Source organism: Acanthopagrus latus, chromosome 8, assembly GCF_904848185.1.
Source record: "Acanthopagrus latus isolate v.2019 chromosome 8, fAcaLat1.1, whole genome shotgun sequence".
In the NCBI taxonomy this organism is placed as follows: Eukaryota; Metazoa; Chordata; class Actinopteri; order Spariformes; family Sparidae; genus Acanthopagrus; species Acanthopagrus latus.
Genome location: NC_051046.1, coordinates 6,889,023 through 6,909,289, shown reverse-complemented (window position 1 = coordinate 6,909,289; position 20,267 = coordinate 6,889,023). Strand labels below are relative to the sequence as shown.

Here is a 20,267-nt window from a genome sequence, read left to right as displayed (position 1 = left end):
AACTTTAGTGCCCCATGGTGACGTCTACCGCAGAGTGGAGGCCATGTTTCATCCCAGAGGGCTGACTGTTGTCCCACCTCCATGTGCCCAAAATAGACCGGCTGCAAGGAAATGCACCGCTCAAAGATCCAAGGGACTCTTCTGAATCGACTGTATCTGCTGCAGAACAGACAGGAATTCTGAAGTTGAAGGTGAAGCACCGCGCTGTTTTCCTTTAACATGCTGTTTCTGTTGGCATGTGGCCTTAAATCTTTGCCCTCAGCTGTTTGGCTGTGTGTGCTGTCAGAGGGCATGTGACTGCGAGAGCTGCAGTGGGAGGAAAAGGAGACGCGCTGTTGGAACTTGGACTAAACAGGCCGTTCTGTCCTCTTATTTTTCCATTGCAGCGGCTGTTTGGGATTCTTCAGGGGGCTTGTCTTCCCTTCTTTAGGGGGCTTACATTGTCATTCTGAATATGTGATTGGAGCAGTGGCTGTGTGAGAGGCACTTAGACCTTTTAGATATATGACGATAACACATGGCACAAGTGGTTTTAAAACTGTTACGATGGGCTAAACCTGGATCCAGACAGCACTGAAATGAATCCTCTCCTGCAATATTTCATGACAGTCTTTGAGTGTATAAGCTTATGGCTGAAATGTGGCCTTGCAAGACTTTGGGGAGCTCTTCCGATAGTCAACACCTGGATAGCATCCCCAGGTGTCACAGATGGAGGATCATACAAGGCAGACTCAGAGGAGTGGAAAACCGATGAGGCGCTCCGCACATATCACCTTGGAGATGTGGACGAAACCATGGTTACAGTCCAAACCAGCACACATGCATTCAATGTGAGTAAAAAAAACACAAAACGCAGTTCTCACAACTGTGCAGGTTAATCACAAACTAACTGCATTCGTGGGTTATTAATTCATTTTAAAGGTCAACCTCGGGAGACTCTCGGAGTGCAGCGAGTATTTCCGAGCCTTGTCCCAGTCCAGAATGAGAGAGACCTCAGAAAGCCTCATCCACCTGGACCACGTGTCCTCCTCCGTCTTCTACAGTCTCCTTGAGTTCTCCTTCCATGATGAGTTTAAAGTCCCTCAGGAAGAGTTGGACACGCACATCCAGGTATGCAAACGCCATATAACCATGACCACTGATCCTGCTTGGACATCTCATGCTCACATTTGCAAATCAGGTGCTGTGGTTCTCCCTTTCTTTTCTCCCTCTCTGACCCTGGAGGTCAGTAGCTATCTCCTGGCTCAGGGCTTCCTCTCAAAGTGCCTGTCATTCTTGGCAGATGAACTCAGCCCAGCTAACTGTTTGTCCTACCTGAGTCTGGCTCAGGAGATCTGCTGCGTGGAGCTGAAGAAGACGGTGTTGACCTTCCTGGGCAGAAACCTGCTGGAGATGCCTCAGCTCATCAAGTATGCGATGATGTATAACGTTTAATCTGTGGGATGTTTTTGTGATTTGCTGCTGAGTATTGAGTTTGCTTCTTTCTTGTCACCAAACCCGACTCATACCTCAGGTGTCTGAACGATGAAGAGAAGGATGAAGTGGTCCAGCTGAGGATTCAAGGAGACCGACGTCTCTGCAGCCTGAGAAAAGAGAACCTGACCACTTGGAACGACCCAGAAACAGAATGTGCACGATATATCTTCACCCTGAAAGGGCCCGAGGACAGTGGAGACTGGTATCCAGTTACAGAGTTTCCTTTCAGGGCTGATAAGTGGTGTTTCACCACAGTGGTCCTGTATAACTACCTGTACATTATAGGAGGCTACAGGCACCGTGTGCGGAGAGGCTGGGAGTTCAAGATGGCTTCTTTTAGGTATAATCCCTTAACTAATACATGGGTCACCACGGCGCCTCTGATCAAGGTGAGACAGCCCTCTAGCTTGTGACTCAAGCTGATGTTCGGACGGTCTTACCCAAAATCAACCCATTCGATAAAATATCGGTAATGCACGTTTGCAATGCAGTCTTTCAGTTTTACTCTGGCGACCTAACTGCCAAAATAAAACCTCTCTTGTCTTTTCTCCCTCGATCATCTATATAACTCTAATGAAAACTGGCACCATCTGTTGCCTCCACAGCACAGAAGGCACTTCAGTGCTGTGGCCTGTGAAGGCTGTATTTACGCAGTGGGAGGCTGGTACTTGGAGTCCTTGGTGACTCCTGACTCCAACACGGCTCTCTATACAGCTGTAGAATGCTACGATCCATGGGACGACACGTGGAGGTACGCGTCCTCTTCGTCTCGGTCTCACAGCTGGTAGATTATTGGGATGACAATGAGAAATGCTTTTGTCTTTTCTTCTTTTGATTGTTTCTCCCTCAGCAAAGCATCCTTTAATCATCTGTTGTTGTATCACTAGGTTTGTCTCCTCACTGCCGCTCACGGACTTCCAGTTCACCATGTCCTTGTCCCATGACGTGCCCCTTGCCACCAGCCTCGGGCATTGTTTCTACGTGTTGGGGAGCATCCAGAGGACTGGAGAGAAACTGCTGCTGCAGTACGACACAAGACAAGGTGAGGCAGAAGAGTGTAACCCTGCCCTACTTACAGTTCACACCATCTCCTAATCTGGACCTCTGAATAAAGTTTCCTCTCTATTCTCTCTGGCTGTTAGACTCCTGGACTGAACTGCTTCCCACCCTCACCAGAGCAGATGCAGACCTCCCTGCTCTTTACTTCCTGTGTGCCACTGACAGGCTGCTTGTGATCGGTGGGAACAACTCCGAAAATGTGGTGACATCATTCTGCCTCCAGTCCCACAGATGGGGACAGGTACGAATCGAGACTAAACTGCATTAATAGGAGAAGAATATCATAGAAATCTATTTTCTCTTGTATAATCTTTTTTTTCCTTTCTCAGGTGCACAGGGCTGAGAAAGTTGCCTTTGCAGGACAGGGGACAGTCGCAGGTGAGCAGGTGCTGATGCCCAGCATAGAGCACAACACCGTTGCGAGGATGGATCTCCAGACGCTCTCCACCAGAGCTCTTCCTCCTCTCCCCATCTCCACTCGCTATGAGGCTATTTTTTATCTTCACTTCTAATGTTGTAGTCAGCTTCTTTGCCACACTGCCATTCTTGTTTTTGTGGATTACAGTACAGTGACGCTGCTTGATTCTTTCACAAATATAAGGAGATGAACTGACTCCCTTGGTGGATTAGCGATGGTGGATAATCACCATCTCAGGCTTTTAGTTGAAAGTTTGTTTCTATTGGCGCAGACTACAATGGACATATGTCTTAAAGCTTAAAGAGCAAAGAGAACCTCAGAACTTGACTTCATTGTAAGTTATACTGCGATTATATTCAGTTTGGCCTTTGGTACATAGCCTGGTTTTAGTTTCTGCTGTATGAGTACCTGCACATTCTGTGTAGTTTCTACAGTTCTGCCCTTGCATGTGAAATTTTAAATCCCAATCAGATTTTATCCTTGTTTAATCCTCCTGTTGTCTTAACATTCTGTATACGCTCCTCGTCCTCCGGGTCAAAAAGGACCCACCCTCACCGAACATCTAAAATAAAGCAATTTCATTTCATTTTAAATGCCAAATATATTTAGCATTTTTATTGTAACACAGCTGTCATATATGCTTTCTCTACTAAAGTAGATTTTTATTATTATCATTTAAGTTACTGCAAAGATGGTAAACATTTTTTTTTTTTTATCAAGAGATAGTATCAAGAAAGTATCACAAATGTGCAGAAAGTAGTTTTGTGAAATTGATGAAATTTTATCCTTGGTTAATAAAGGTTATTTATGATAAGAATCTTTTTATGACACCATGGAAGTTATGACCCGACCCAAGACTCAAATCCTGTTTATTTTCTTGTTTGTTGTTTATGAAGACATTTCCTTTCATACATACAGTATTATTGGATTTGAATGTTGTGATATCACTTTGGTCAGAAAATGTCACACGATTAAGATAGCATATTTTGTTTTCTGTCTCCTTTTAGAAAAAAAAAACTCTATTTACTATCCTGTAATCCAGGCAAAGTCATGATGCTAGAATCAGCTGATGGTATCCTGAGAGTTTCATGCTGTCCGCCACATTTGAACACTGCTTGCACTCTCAGTCAATGAAGAGAAAATGGCACATTGCTCTCGGTCACATCCTAAGACGGCACTGCAGCAGCTTCAGTTTCATAGCAGAGACCAGGAGGCACGTGAGGTTTGGCTCTGTCTATGTTTGGTGTCTTGTTACAAAAATGAGCATGTCATGGGTGAGAGAGGACGAGAGGCAGAGTTGTGCAGGAGAAGGGGGGTGAGAGAGGGCGGGTTGGAGCCGACAGCTCTGATCTCACTACCTGAGGAAAAGCCACATCAAGGGCACTGGAGTCACACAGAGAACACAAGCCTGAGAGGAGAAGAATTTCACCGACTCACTGACACAAAGTCACAGCTCTGTTCTGGCTGAGTGGATTATACTGATTCTGGTCTCACAGAAGGTAAAGTATGGGTTTGTCTTTTTTTTTTTTTTGTCATTCTTACTCAGCTCTGCATGCAGCTGTAGAGGTTTATAGTCGTTCTGTAAACTTCTTGCTCTGTTTACTTAAGATTATATAGTAACAGGTTAGAATGAACATACAAAATGATTGAAATCTTTTAGTGTGTTGTTTTCATTGTGTGAAGCCATGAATGCAAAAAATGTAGGTAAAAATCATGTTGAAGTTTAATTCCACAGTCAAGTGCCAATAAATGTATCTTTTTTTTTTTTGTTTTGTTTTGGTGTCGCTAAGAATGAATTCTGACCTTAAACTTGTGTAACAATTCTCACACTGCACTTTAAAAGCAAAGAGTCGGGTGTTCATCTGTTGGTTGTACTCTGTGTTTATATTTTCATACCCATCTGTGGACTGCGCACATGCTGAGCCGGTGCGCTGCTATATCTGGCCGTTGAACTTTGTCCCACTTGGTGGCTGCTCAGTCATATGACATGGAAAAAGAAATCCTAGACCTGTCTCCCAGCCTATTACACGGAGTGGTGTGTGTGTGAACTCCAAATATTTTTGTTTTTGTTTTTTCACAAATGCACAACTTCATTTAAAAGACAATGAATGAACTCCTCCAAACTTTACGACTGTATACAGTACAGTATGTATATATATACTGTAGATTACTTAATACTGACGTCTGTGAATTTCATATTGCTATCACATTGTGAGCAAACATAATAAACAAACTTTACTTGATAAAAGGGAAGGACAGAAGGAAGATGTGGTATAGTAATGAATAAAATACCCAGTGACTCTAAAACTGTACATGACTCAGAGGAAATTAGGGTCTTTGCATCATGGACATTGAGACCTTGGGAGAACTATCACCCAATAATGACAAATACATGATTATCATGATCTTATGACTCATAAAAGAGTACAGAAGAACTTAAACTTACCTTAGAGTTGATAGAAGAATCAACTCAAGACACTTCCCTTTTATTTCCATGTTAGGATTAATCAGAGATGGCTGAGGCGCATCAGGCGGTGGGCTTCCAGTTCACCGTGCGCCCAGATGGTGTGGACCTTAAACTGAGTCAAGAGGTCATCAAAAACATCTACCTGTCAGGAGTGACAGCATGGAAGAAGAAAGCCATTCAATTCAAGGTACAATTAACCAACAGGTCTGATCTAGCTCTGTGTTTAAATATGTAGAGTCACAACAACATAAGATAACAAGTGTATGTTCATCACATTGTCTGAACAGAACACAGATGATGAAGAATAATCATGTGTTGACATTAACTCTGGTTGCTTTTCCAGAATGGCATTCTGGCCGGTGTGTACCCTGCCAGTCCGTCCAGCTGGCTGATAGTTGTGATTGCCATGATGAGTTCCCTGTACATCCGTGTCGACCCCTCTCTAGGAATGATTGACGCAATCAAGGAAAACCTACCACACAGGTCAGAAACCTGCAGCAGAATGTATAACCAGTTTCAATGTTGTGGTTCAGTTTCAAGAGCTGCTTGTTTTAAATGACTTGTGCAGTTAGTCAGCGATCTGAAAAAATACAGTAACTCTGCAATTCCCTGGCGTCATATTTTACCCTATTGTTGACAAAGGCAGTGTTGTGCCTTTTCTGGGCAGAGACTATTTGTCAGCGCAGACCCGAGCGGTGCTGAGTGCCATCCTGTTTGCCACTGGACTGTGGCTGTCCCTCATCTACCTCCTGAGATACACTCTCAAGGCCCTCCTCTCCTACCATGGATGGATCTTTGAATCCCATGGAAAAATGAGCACGTCAACTAAACTGTGGCTGGTAGGTCGTCCTTACTGGCTGCCAGTACAACCTGTTAATCTGCTTAATGTTCATGTCCGTCACTCAGCGCAGAAGATAAGGTCAGCGACTGAACTGTATCTGTATGATGTTCTGGATGTTATCTGTTTGTGACCAGAGCCTGGTGAAGATGTTCTCCGGGCGCAGACCGCTGCTCTACAGTTTCCAGGCCTCCTTACCGCGCCTCCCTGTGCCCAGTGTGGATGATACAATTCACAGGGTGTGTACTGACACAGTATTGACCCTCCATGACAACCACCACACAAGTATATGTGGACAATAGCTTTTTAAAAAGGAATGATGTGGATATATACAGTATTTGTGGGATGCCATGAGTAGCTGGTAACTAAGCACTGTCTAAATATGTTGATTTCTAACAAACACGTCCAGAAAATGACTGTGATCATATGCAAAAACTATATTTGAAGCCATTTGTATCCAGTCAGGTTATCCCTGGAGGATTTCTACCGTGTACTAAACCATAAACATTTCAAGTGTAAGGTTTTAGTAAAGAAAATCGTGTATAAGTGGGATTGCACATTAAAACCTTTTAAAATATTCCAATTAAATAAGAAAATTTAACTTTATACTTTTTGGTGCTCATCCATCTGTATACAACATTGTATTTAAATGTCAAAATCTTCCATGACCTGAAATTTAAAAAGAACTGTGTTCAGACAGCAGAGGTAGTTTTTGCAGTCGAGTGTTATAATTAAACAACACACAGTGCTGCTTCCTTCTGTTTGTTAAAGAAGACCACCCTAACTATTCTTATAAAATGCAATGTTGAGCGAGATATTTATCACGTGATGCAGAGCCAAGGGGCTTTAATGTGGAGTGAGAGGCATGTGCGTCCACAATATCACTATAATCAAGTGCAGACAAAATTGCAGATTGTACAATGGGTCTTTCTACTGGAAGATCAAAATAACTCCACACTGACACAGCATGAATTTACCACCATCTACTGTTCTAGCTGCCTTCCTGCACCCGGCGATAGAAACAGGAGTAAAGTCATGTGCAGATCCTGTTTAATGTGCATGTGCCAGATTTCTTCCGGCCTTTTTTTTTGTTTGTGCAGCTCCTTCATCTTGGCAACACACGCTGTGGTTTTTTTTCCCCTCAGTACCTCGAGTCAGTCCGTCCTCTGCTGGACACTAAGCAGTACAACCAAATGGAGATTTTGGCCAATGACTTTAAAGAGTCCAAAGCAGCCCAGCTACAGAGATACCTGATCTTAAAATCCTGGTGGGCAACAAATTATGTGAGTAGTGTTCAAAAAGTGATACGACAAACTCAGTTGAGTCGAGATGTTATGCACTAACACTGTGTTATGATCTCCAGGTGAGTGACTGGTGGGAGGAGTACATCTACCTGAGGAGCAGGAGTCCTATCATGGTGAACAGTAACTTCTATATAATGGTAAGACTGATTGTAACCAGGTCAGCTTGTTATACCAGAGGTGTGCGTTAGAAATCTTACTTACCAGCAATACAGAAGTTATAACAAGATAAACTAAGAACAAGAACAAGATAAACTAAAAAATTCACAAACAAAAAATTGACATGTGACTTTGTGTTGATGTGATTTGTCTACTTCATCTTTGTGGTGGATGTGTTTTGTGTGCAGGACCTCTTGTACATGACCCCAACACACCGACAGGCTGCACGGGCAGGGAATGTGGTCCACGCCATGCTGCAGTACAGGCGCAAGCTGGAACGCGGTGAACATGCACCGGTAATGTCTGCCTGCTCTTCTCAAAACACCTAAATCACCAAATTAGGCTTCAAACCAACCCGGTGTGAAACCACTCGGCATCTTCTCCCCAGCCTCAGTATAAACACTCAACCTTGGTGCTTCTTTAAATCAGTGTACCTAAACTCAACCTGATGATTTCATTTTCGTTCTCTTCTTCTCAGCTGAGGGCTTTGGGGACCGTTCCTATGTGCTCCACTCAGATGGAGAGGATGTTTAACACCACCCGCATCCCTGGGATTGAAACAGGTGAGAGACTGTTTAGGTCTGAACAGCTTAAAGGGTAAATAAAAACTCTGACGCTTGGGGCAGACAGCTCCTGTCCTGGGCTGAAACTCAATGTCACAGCACAACTTTTTCCATCAGCTGTTAAAAACTGCTTTGATTCACTAATTGAGGTATGCTGAAGATAACAACTGGCTTGAAAGTTTAATACCCCGGCCAGTGATTCCTGATTTAAACTCTAACAACTGTCTAGCAGGCGCTCAGGATTAAGTTTGTGGGCTAAAGGGGAGCATTCGTCCATCTGTTTGTGCAAAATAGGTCACACTTCCACTCATATTCTAGATTTTATCTTTGAGATTTATTGTACCTTCGTCCCCTGACCACACACCCTTCCTTCTCTCGCTGTACCCATCACTGCAGATATCGTGCAGCACCTGACTGACAGGAAGCACCTGCTTGTCTACCACAAGGGCCGTTTCTTCCAAGTGTGGCTGTACACCGGAGGCCGCCACCTATTACCCAGTGAACTCGAGACACAGTTTCAGAGGATCCTCAATGACACATCCGAACCACAGCCAGGAGAACTCAAATTAGCTGCCCTGACTGCAGGAAGCAGGTACACACACAGCACAGGACACGTTGTACAAACACATAAAATAGAGGATGGAAAATGATCTCACTCTGACATCCCGCCCCTCTAGAGTTCCATGGGCTCGGGCTCGGATTAAATATTTCGGCCAGGGGGTAAACAAAGCGTCCCTGGATGCCATTGAGTCAGCTGCCTTCTTCCTGACTCTGGATGACGAGCCGCAGGGTTACGACCCTGCAAAGACCCGTTCGCTTGACAGTTACGCCAAGTCCCTGCTTCATGGAAAATGTTATGACAGGTAGGCAGGGGAAGTTCTCTGCCTTGGTTAGACTTCTAGTGGTTTGGTTTCCCTAAGAAAAGTTGTTCTCTCTTTTTCCACAGGTGGTTTGACAAGTCTTTTAACTTGATCTCTTATCCAAATGGAAAAATGGGCATAAACGCTGAACATTCTTGGGCGGATGCACCGATCGTAGGACATATGTGGGAGGTACAGAACGTGTGCGGGTATTTCAAAATAATGATTCAGAACTGATGCAGTTATCTTCAACTGTCTTGTCCTGCATGTGTAGTATGTCCTTGCAACAGACTGCTTCCATCTTGGCTATACGGAGGAGGGACACTGTAAAGGGGATGTGAACAAAGGCTTACCTTGTCCCACTCGACTGCAGTGGCAGATTCCAGCAGAGGTACGGCAGCAGTCATCCACCTGTTGGTGCTGTAGCTGTGTTTTCATCACAAATCTAACTAGTAATTCCCCTCTCTTAGTGCCAAGACGCCATAGAGAAATCATACTTATCAGCCAAGCAGATAGCTGATGACGTGGACTTCCATGGCTGCCTGTTTACCGAGTTTGGGAAAGGACTGATCAAGAAGTGCCGGACCAGCCCCGATGCCTTTATTCAGCTGGCGCTGCAGCTGGCACAGTTCAGGGTAGGGCTGCCATCATACACCCTCCTGTCAACTGAGTCACATTACCGCCACTGTTGCTCACTGTCATCATCAATAAATGGGTTCAATACATCTGCTTTCTAGGACCAGGGAGTGTTCTGTCTGACGTACGAGTCATCGATGACTCGTATGTTCAGAGACGGACGGACGGAGACGGTGCGCTCCTGCACGTCTGAGGCCGTGGCCTTCGTCAGAGCCATGGAGGACACAGGTGCAACAGTAAGTAGACACACAGATACACAGAAACACATTTTTTAGGGTCAGGGTTAGGGTCCCCCAATTTGGGGACCTTGGGGTTTAAAGGGTAACATTTAACATACTGTTCTGCATGTGTGAAAAGAGGACGTTGTATGTCATTTTAATAAAAATCAAATGATCAAACAAAATCGACACAGCAGAACAATAGATAACGCTGACTGGAGGCAGTTTATCAGATTACATGCAGCTTCCTCTGGAGCCACAAAAGGCTTTATACTATTTTTTTCACATATGCAGCAGTACTCGCAAAGACCTGTAGACACATGTAAAATTGGTGGAGTTACCCTTTAAAATAGACCAGGAAGCACAACATGAAATAGGTTCAGTGAAGTTCAATGAAAAACTGTGCCTTGTGCCTTGTGCCTTGTTTTCCAGAATAAATAGACTTAAGACAGTGTGACATGTGTGTGTTATCAGTGACATGGAGTGTGTGTACACACTTAATGTATGAATGAAGGTCACCTTTCGAGAGGTCACATTGTGCTGCTCAGTTCTTGGTCATCAAGACCTGAAGCCAGCCGTGCGTCAGTATGTCAGTGCCTTGGACTCCGAACTCCCGGATGTTTTGGCAGCGTTGACTTGTCACATTAACAGAAATAATGTCATTCTGACTCGATGATAGCGTCTCATGTCGTCCTTTGCGTGCCGTTTGCTTTTGTGCTCAGAATGTACAGAGACTTGCCCTGTTCAGAAAGGCAGCCGATAAGCACCAAAACATGTATCGTCTGGCCATGACTGGTTCTGGTATTGACCGCCACCTGTTCTGTCTCTACATTGTGTCCAAATACCTTGGTGTTGACTCGCCATTTCTCAAGAAGGTTAGAACTACAATCATTTGTCTTTTATTATATTGGTTTCTAATTCATTTTCATGCTCTCGCAACCATTCTCCACTCTTATCTGCCATCGTTCATGACAGCAATATGTTTGCTTCTAGGTGCTTTCAGAGCCCTGGAAGTTGTCCACCAGCCAGACTCCACAGCAGCAGCTCAATTTAGTTGACATCAACAAATTCCCTAAATATGTGGGTGCTGGTGGTGGATTTGGACCAGTGAGTTACATTTATTTTATTTTACAGATGCGCACAAATTAGTCTAAATATCTCACCCTGTTGTCCTAACGCTGGAGGGTTTTTATACGTTAATATAACCACATCTCGTCTCCCTGCAGGTGGCTGATGACGGTTATGGTGTGTCTTATATAATTGTTGGGGAGAACCTCATCACATTCCACATCTCCTGCAAGTTCTCCTGCCCCGACACAGTAAGAGCACAAAATGACACCAGCACATCTGTGTTTGAGTTACATCTCAGCTAGCTGTCAAAACTCAACTCTGTATTTCTCTCTCTCTGTTAATGCCTCACTGTGTGACCTGCAGGACTCATACCGGTTTGGTCAGCACATCTGGAAGGCCATGGTTGATATCCAGGCCCTTTTCAAGCTTGAAAACAATAAGAAGATTGTGGAGCATCTGGAAAATGGGAAAAAGCACATATAACGGACACTGTGCTGCAGTTGACTCACAGGAGAAACCTATGAGTGTCTTTGCCATGCTTCTGGTGACAGGCTGCACTTCTGATCTTTTTTTTTTTGCTATTCTGGTCACATTCTAGGAGCTGGTCATTCCACTCTGTCAGACAGAAGGACTAGTTGTTACTCCTCTAATTTATTTCTATTTATACACTATTATACTTTTCAGAACTGTGTTGTTTTGGTGCCGAGGGAAAGATGTGATCTGTATTATCAGCAAAACGCTGAAACTTATCATCAGTTTATGCCAAAGACTGTATACAAACACAATATAATACATCAAAAATATTTATATATGGTCTGTGGTTTGTGCATAAGAAGGTTGTAAATAATCTGCTTAAAAGAATTTAGTACTATGTTTGAAGATATAAATCCTTTGTTACTTGATGAGCTTGCTGTACCTGTTAAGGTGTTTGTCATTTTTTGATTAACACATTAAAGCTCACCATGAGTGCTTTTTGTGCAATATATGTAGAAATGCAAATCATTGGAAATCAAAGGGAGATAATATATATTTAAAAAACAAACAAACAAACAAAAAAACAATATCTTGAGGATTCCCCACTTGATTACTTGCATTAGGGTAATTTTTTTGTATATTTTATGTTAAACTATGCAAATATGGCTCATGTCTAATCAGGGTTCTCACTCTTTTCCAGGACATTTTCAGTGACGATCTATCTGGCACCCATAAACTAATATATTCCTTAATTAATCAATTCATGACCCCAATACTTTTTTTCTCTTGTTAATGACGGTGTGTTATCCACGATTGTCTGGACATCAATAACTGAATAGCACGAACACCAGTAACACAAGGGTTGCTGGGAGTTTTGCTTTCATCAAGAGCAATAGGAAATCTACAAAAACAGAAAAACGACAAGTCACTTAAAATGAACAACTCGCTGAGAAAAATCTACATTTTTATAATACTACACAGTAAACTACTAATTCCATACTGTATTGTGTAGTTTTGGGTAGTTTAAATCATGTTTCAGGACATCACAAGATTTTCCAGGACATTCTGCTTGTTCTCTCATTTTTCATGTGTTTTCCATGACTGTGAAACTGATTTGAATAAATCAATTAACAGAAATCGGAAGAAAAAAACCCTATATGCTCATTTTGGGCATTTTTTTTACCCCTCTTTCACGTCATTCTGACATATTAAGGAAGCTAAATGTCTCAAACTCTCAAAAATGACCACATGCATGAAAACCTCTAGCGCCTCCCCTTCCATCATACTGGTAACTTTGCTATGAACTAAACACATTTAAACAATTGTATAAACAAATTTAGGACATGGAAAAAAGGACACCTAAAAACAACATATTATAAGAGAAGTTTATTTTAAGAGGTGGGGTGGAGGTCTTGTTCCTGACATCCATATGAACATTTACAGAGGCCTTTCCAGATCCATCCTGGCAATAAGGATAAAGAAAACTGATGCTGGAGGTTGTATAACAGTACATCAGGCTGCTCTCAGCACATCCTCCTGGAAACACTGAGAGAGCAAAACAAAATGCACCAGCCCTTGACAAAAGGCAGAAAGCTCACTGCTTAGAAGGCTACTTAACAACCTGGACTGCTTCTTACAGGTGCACATTTCTGTGACCAGGTAACGCAAACTGAATACACACACAACCCTCAACATGATGACAGGTCAGGGATGCACATGGTAGATGGTTAATCTCGTGAGTGGTATGCAGCTTTCTTCACATCTGTGACTTCAGGTCAATGCGCAATGGAGCAGAATCAATTAGTGATGTGAAGAAAAAAAAATTGATCTGCAGTAGAGTAGATGATGTCACATTTGTTTTGGATCATTCACATGAGTGCAGCTCCCAGACAGCGGGCGGAACAACACCATCTTCTAGTTGAATATTTATTAGTTTAAGTGGGGACAATACAAAAAGTCAAAGTAATAAAAAAACAAACCTTTCTGGTCATACTCAGTTTCTTTCAAGGCATCAGTTACAACAAAGAACTAAAACTAGGCTTTATAACTGTACAAAGTGAACAGACAAACAGAAACACCATCGCGCGGTCTGCTTGCTTGATGAGAGCAATTCTAAAAGACCCGAAGTGGCAACAGACACCAGACGTCCTCAGATTCAAAATGAATCAACAGTATCAGATTATTGTCATCATCAACATCATCATCATCGCTCGCTTATCAGAAGCTGCCTGCCAGTCACACACGTTTAACATAACAGAATACAACAGACACAAAAGGCAAACGGATTTTAAGTATGCTCTATTTCTGAACCATTTTATCATGGGGATACTGCAGGTTGAGTCCACTGGGTGGTGACATGATCCTTGGGCCACTGTGTGGGGCTGTTTTCTCATGTAGATGCACACCAACCCAGTCTTTTCTGTGTACATACTATTTTGTGTATATATTTCAACACTCTAGGATGTTTTTTTTTTGTAGTTTATGTGTCTAAAATCACTCAGCAGAGCTTTTGGGTTCCGGTCTATGATGCAGCCAAGGAGGGAGGATTAAGAAGTTGCACCAGGGGTCGGGTTGACATTCTGCGTGGCCGCTTGTGGTGCCACCTCTATGATCCGCGGTTTGTCGATGATGCGAGCCGTGCGGTTTCCTTTCTCTACAATCCCGATGATCCACGCTTGGTGGCCCTCGCCGTATTTCGGGGACTTGATCTCGGCACAGAAGCGGGCTGCCTGCTCCCGCGGCAGACAGATGAGCAGGCCTCCTGTGAGGGAAAAAGGAGATTTGGTCAGTCACAAGGCTCTCAAATTACGTTTTTATGTGTAGCGAAGCTGGTGAGTACCCAGTTCTCTGACTGCTGATCTAACCAGCACAGATTTAAGTGCTGCTGCTGATCACATTATTGTTGTCCTAAGGCGCAGGGCCATGGTGGCATTAGATGGGGCAGCAGAGCGGTGAGTTTCGTCCTGTCTTACAGACTGGATAAATCTTTATAGAGACTTGATAACACCAGGGTTGTTCTCCGTTCACTTGTCTCCACTTCGACATTCCTTTGACCCAAACTGATTATAGTTCAACTTGATTGTCTTACAACACTAGTTCTAATGATTCTGTGGGTTAGACATATAAAAAACAAAACAAATAGAAATCCTCATTATCTGCATCATTATAAAGGCCATTCACACCGGGAACAATCAGTATAACAATAACTATCACCATGATGATGTTAACATCCAAACTGATGAATAACATTCTGTAAACGGTAGCGCCAAGCTTAACATTACTGCTGTAGTTGTACAGAGAAAAGGATTTGGTTGTATGGAATTCTTCAAAGATGAGACGATCACTCTGTTAGGAGAGCTGTCGTCTTTTGAAGTCAACACGCTGATCATAAAAGACATCAAAGAGAACTTCAGAGACCCCATCAACGGCAAAGATCATTTGGCAGTATAGTAAAATGAAAAAAGGTAAAATCATGTTTTTTTATGCGTGATTTACAGCCTAATATACTATATATAAACATTTAAAAAGGTGTGTGAGTATCAAAGAATTGGTTACTACAGTAGATCATGTGAAGTGTTTCCTAAATGTAATCAATTAGCTGACAGAAAAGAGGTCGGCAACAGAAACCAATATCATAAAATCAAGTGATGGCCTTTTAAATCCTGATGGATTTTGATTGGCTATCAGTTTTTCTCTTGTTCTTTAAATCGCATTGAAAGTTATCCAGGCGTGTGGTGTGGCACAGACTCTGCCATCCACTTGAATATAGTTTTCGTTCTTGTTGTGGACGACCAGACTATCGTAATTCTCAGATCATATTCCTAAACAAATAATTACTGGAGACACGGTGGCTGGTTCAGAATGCTACAGAAGGGGTCTTTTTCTAAAACCATACTACGGGTGACCGACTTTGCAGACCATCGAACAGCCCAAGATTAATGTTTTACCATGTTAGGCATTTCTTTTTATTGACCTTTGTGAGGCTCAATCCACAAAAACGTGCCTTATACTGACATTTAAAATATACAGTGGATGAGGAAGAATACAAAAACACACACCTGAAGTTTCGGGGCAGGTGCCGTGCATGAGACCAAACATGTTCCCACAGGCCTTGGACACGGCGGCCATCTTGGCAAGCACTGGGAGGTTGTGGATGACAAATGACACCTCGCTCCTTTGTTGCCGTGCCAACGTCTGAGCGTGGCCGAGGATGCCAAACCCTGTGATGTCGGTGGCTGCGTGAGCGTTGAAGGTGTGCATGAGACCAGCCGCTACAAGCAAGCACAAAGAGAGAGAGAGTTAGAAGGGCAACTGGATGATTAATTAGATCATTACTGATGCTTATGATTCTGTTTTCATGAGGATAAGTCAAGGGGACAAACGTTGATTCACAAAGGATGCACGTCATTGTGGGTCAAACATTGTGCATCATTGAAAGCAAACAAATAACCATAGTGATGATATATATTGTAATTCAAGCATTAATCAAAGAAACAATCTTATGAAAGACCCAAACAATAGAATCAGATGTGTAGCACAGTGAAGCACATGAGGACATTTTTCTGTGTCCATCTCCCAGTGTTCTTATTTGAGAAGACAACTGGGTGTTTCAAGTGGAACATTATCTCTTAAGAATTTAAAACTAGCCCAAGTTTGTGTCACATTATTCACAGAAGCTGCTCAGCCACAGAAGATGCAGTACAGCCAGGCTGCTGCAGAGGCTGCTGTTGTTTACAAAAATGTCCCCAGTTCAGCGTTTGTCTGCCCAAAAGCTGATGTAGTTAGGCTCAATTTAACATGCTCAGTTATTTGAAAACAATAACATTCAAAAAAGGTGTAAAGCAGGTAAGTCTGCAAATTGATTATTCCGACACATTCGTTGTCGTCTTACCCGTCCTGTTGAGTCGAGCCATGTTCATCATGGCTTCATGGTAGGCCAGCTCTACATCTTCCTGGGTTACCACCAGCTTGATCTTGTTCCACTTCTCAGGCTGAGAGAGATAAAACATTTTTTTTTTTTTTTTTTAAAAAAAGCAAACATGCATAACCGATACCTTTAGCGTGTGTCCTACAAAAAAAAAAAAGTGTCCAGACAATATTATTCATGAGTGAAGAGGCGGACTTACAATATCAAGCCATTGGTGTACTGCTACAGCCACTTGCGTTCCAAGTGGCTTGGTCAACACCAACACGTCTCCAGGCACTGCATTGTCTGGCCTGGTGACAGTCAAACATCATCAGGGTTTGTTGCATTACAACAAAATAATACATTTCTGATGAAAATCTGAGTGGCGTAAGTCAAGTCGAGTGAATATGCAGTTGGAAGTTAATTCTCACATGATAAACTCGTTGGGCTGACAGACTGTCGTGGCTACTCCTCCCATCACCACCCAGGGGTTGAGTACCGTCTGTCCTCCTGTTACAGATGTGCCAGCCTCTTCTGATGCATCTTTGAACCCCTGGATGATCAGCGGCATAACTTTGTCTCTCTCCTGTAAAGACCCAGGAAATTCAGAGCAGAGACAGGGTACACAGTGTAATACTACTACTACTACTACTACTACTAATATTAATAATAATACATTCTGCAGTGAACACAATTAGTTCTTCACAGTTATTTGCCAGACAAAGTGAAAAGTGAAGGCATTAACAGACATGCTTCTTACCTTTTCTGACATTTTGTTGCTGACGCCCAGAAGCATCAACATGTTGTCACACTCCGTCACTCCCATGGCGTACAGGTCACTTAGAACATTGGCACAAGCAATTCTTCCCTACAAAAAAACAGTAACACTTTCAAGTTAAACACATAAAAAAGGTTGGTGTGTAAAGTCTGCCTTCATCACACCCGACACTGAAATCTTTCCATTTGTCACATGTATGTACAATAAATAGGAGGAGGAGATCCATACCATCATGTAGGGGTCATCCACGATGGGGTAAATGTAATCTGTTGTCTGCACCAGAGAAAGGCCTCCATGTCTGAGGGGGATCACACAGGTGTCCATGCCTATGCCTTCAAAGACATAAAAGAGCTCTGTATGTGAAATTCTGAAGAGTATACTTAGGGTTAAGCATCGTCATTTACATATATTACAGCAGGTCACTGGTGTGGGAGCGGATTCTTTCATGAAGCAGCTCCTGTCTTTAATCCCAGCACACAACTGGTTTCAACAACAGAGGAAGATTCTTCTCACACATAGGCGAGTGTCCCATGAATACATTTCTTTATCATAAGTTATTTCATCAATCCATATACTTCATATTTACTTTCTTCATCTTGAGGATATAACTGCTACAGTTGTTTGTTTAAGCCTATGTTTGGTTATTTGTTTTTAAAGTCCTACATTAAGATCATAATTACCTAATCGAGGCATAACTGCCCCCAGGAACTGTTCATCCTCTTGATAGTGGTTCTCCTGTAGGGTTTCTAGCAGCTTCTGTAAAACATCTTGGGGCACCTGGGACCAAAGACAATAACCAACGTTTATGCACATTATTCTGATATCGTATCATTTTAATATGCTGCAGCATTTCATTCATTTGAGGATCTAATCAAAGAGTAGATTGTGATGAGGGGAGCCAACCTTGCAGCCTGTGCCCTTGAGCTCGGCGAAGCGTGTGAGCCTGAAGTTCTTGTCCAGCTCATAGCTTTCGGGGTTAAAGGACTCCCTCACCGACATGTCTGAAGAAAGTCTGGGCCTTCACCACTAGAACCACATCAGTGACCAGGACAGAACAATGACACTGGTGATTAGAAGCACTTTTCCAATGTGACAAGGGGCCAGGAGAAAATGTTGTTAATTACAGAGACTACACAAAAACACAATACATCAGCTCATTCACCACACTGCAATAAAATCTCAGGCTATTTACAACTGTGTCCCTTTGTGCATCACTCCAACTGAGCTGATTATGAATTAAGAACAAATCAGTTAATGTGTTTTCATTTTCATTTTTACAAGATTTATAAAATCTCTGAAGTGCACACTAATTGCATTTTACAGAATGCAAATAGGAGGGTATGAATAATCCAACTATTGACATCGCAATCCAGCCAAGTGCGATAGCCAAAATCACAGAAGTTTGTATAAAAGGTCAAATGTGTGACAAAACAGCATTATAATGAAGCACTGTGGCGCTGCAGAGATGCCCCGGCTGACAAATCTTGTTCTCCAGATGTAAGAAAACATGTAACCCTAACCCTAACCCAACAACTGTCACATCATCATTAGTTTTGTTTTGTTTTTTCAGAGAGAGTGAAAATTGTGCTATAAAAATGCTCATTCCCACTGATCTATAATCACAAAATTATTATTCTTATTTTATTTTTTTAATCTTTTTTTTTTTTCATCATATTGTGCAGCTCCAACTGCAAAGCACATCTCTCTTCAGTAACATCTCTGCACCACTCACATCCTCCACTGGTAACATAAAACTTCACAATAAGCAGCACTGTGCCGATCGACTCTTTGTGTTTTTATTTATAATAAGAGATAAAAATGAAATGACCTTCATAAACATGAAAACTGGAGTAACTTAGCCAGCAGCCAGTCCATTCACTGGTAACTTATCGACCCTGTTTTGTTGTTGAAACTGCTGAAAGCTGCTGAAGGGGCCTGTTAGTGCACAGTGGGAGTGTTCAAGAGCCAAAATGCTGCTCAGTTCATTCAACCCTGTAAGCTAACCAGTGTCAGAGCTCACCAGAGGAAACACGTCTGTTCTCTGTAACGTACACAACCTGGTAAACATCTGGGCGCTCAGCCGTGACACATACGTGCAGACAGTGACAGCTGCATCTGTTCACCTTTGTGTTTATTTGCCATGGAAAGAGGGCAGTTTGCGTTTCCGCGCTAGCATCTGGCTCGCAAACGCTGATCAATGCATGAGGTGATGTGCATTAACGGCTCTGTGCAACAAAGAGCTGCCAGTGTCGCGGGTTTGTGGGCCGTAGGTATGTTTTTTTTTAAAGAAAAACACACCGTTACAAACTACAACCTAAATGTGAGCTGTAGCTGTTAAACACAGCGCCAGCTCGCTGCACATGCGAGTTGAAAAGTTGCCGTAGAGCGCCGAATAAAAATGTCGGCGGCGGAAAAAATTAACCCTTTCCTGTCCCACGCCATGCGATGTGTGCAACATCAGAGTTAGTATCAATAAAAGAGCACCAAACATGCTACTTGTGTGAAGTTTATAATGACATGGTGCAATAGAAGTGTTTACAATTGCCCTAGATGCGATTTTAGGACCAAAGCGGAGTTATATTCTTGCAACATTTCCCCTTTAATTGCTCTGACCAGTTTATCCTTACCAGCTTCACGTTAGCGGTGGATCCCGACAGAAGAGCGGGGACTGAACCAGAATGCATTGGGGCTGGAATCGGGCGCCCGCGGAGAACGCCTGACGAAAAAAATATACATTTTTGTCGTTTAGCGCAAAACTCGCGGGCAGAAAAAATTAACTCTCACATATATTTTACCAGATTTTGATGCTCGTAAGTATACGGCCACGAGTCGCCGCCATAAAACGACATGTGGTTTACAAAACAAAGAGGAAACTCACGAGATCTCAAAGGGTCCTCTGCCTGCACAGTGGCGGCTTTAACATCCCCTTTAATGAGCTGTGAAGTCTGGCAACAAAATCTCTACAATGGAGTGTACCTTTAATTTACTGTTTTCCCTCCAATTGCACCCACAACTACATATCATGGCCAGACTGAAAGTGTAG

General features: G+C 42.8%; 3 protein-coding genes across 6 annotated transcripts; 2 read left to right on the top strand and 1 right to left on the bottom strand.

Annotated features, from left to right (window-relative positions):
- The first annotated feature begins 126 nt into the window (after window positions 1-126).
- Window positions 127-4,117, top strand: LOC119024969 (actin-binding protein IPP). Its single transcript, XM_037108226.1, has 9 exons — window positions 127-191; window positions 387-830; window positions 922-1,110; window positions 1,225-1,409; window positions 1,514-1,865; window positions 2,082-2,227; window positions 2,364-2,518; window positions 2,619-2,776; window positions 2,865-4,117. The coding sequence occupies exons 2-9, from the start codon at window positions 579-581 to the stop codon at window positions 3,045-3,047; spliced, it is 1,620 nt and encodes a 539-aa protein (XP_036964121.1). The 5' UTR covers window positions 127-191; window positions 387-578; the 3' UTR covers window positions 3,048-4,117.
- A 186-nt stretch (window positions 4,118-4,303) lies between these two features.
- cpt1b (carnitine palmitoyltransferase 1B (muscle)) lies at window positions 4,304-12,683 on the top strand. Its single transcript, XM_037108225.1, has 19 exons — window positions 4,304-4,452; window positions 5,455-5,607; window positions 5,764-5,903; window positions 6,088-6,259; window positions 6,396-6,497; window positions 7,404-7,541; window positions 7,622-7,699; window positions 7,907-8,014; window positions 8,197-8,281; window positions 8,678-8,873; window positions 8,959-9,144; window positions 9,228-9,333; window positions 9,416-9,532; window positions 9,612-9,776; window positions 9,879-10,013; window positions 10,718-10,870; window positions 10,989-11,102; window positions 11,222-11,314; window positions 11,430-12,683. Exons 2-19 carry the CDS (start codon window positions 5,467-5,469, stop codon window positions 11,547-11,549), a joined length of 2,349 nt encoding a protein of 782 aa, XP_036964120.1. The 5' UTR covers window positions 4,304-4,452; window positions 5,455-5,466; the 3' UTR covers window positions 11,550-12,683.
- A 225-nt stretch (window positions 12,684-12,908) lies between these two features.
- sephs1 (selenophosphate synthetase 1) lies at window positions 12,909-20,118 on the bottom strand. Of its 4 annotated transcripts, XM_037108250.1 has the most exons (11): window positions 20,103-20,118; window positions 19,852-19,940; window positions 18,128-18,250; window positions 17,905-18,001; window positions 17,453-17,556; window positions 17,207-17,314; window positions 16,878-17,032; window positions 16,667-16,757; window positions 16,432-16,531; window positions 15,599-15,811; window positions 12,909-14,301 (listed from the first exon to the last, which is right to left on the bottom strand). In XM_037108250.1, exons 3-11 carry the CDS (start codon window positions 18,221-18,223, stop codon window positions 14,087-14,089), a joined length of 1,179 nt encoding a protein of 392 aa, XP_036964145.1. In that variant the 5' UTR covers window positions 18,224-18,250; window positions 19,852-19,940; window positions 20,103-20,118; the 3' UTR covers window positions 12,909-14,086. The 4 variants fall into 4 exon arrangements, with proteins under 4 accessions (XP_036964145.1, XP_036964146.1, XP_036964149.1 ...); XM_037108251.1 differs by lacking the exon at window positions 20,103-20,118 and having other exon boundaries at window positions 19,852-19,948; XM_037108254.1 differs by lacking the exons at window positions 19,852-19,940; window positions 20,103-20,118 and adding an exon at window positions 19,348-19,747.
- Between the last annotated feature and the right edge of the window lie 149 nt (window positions 20,119-20,267).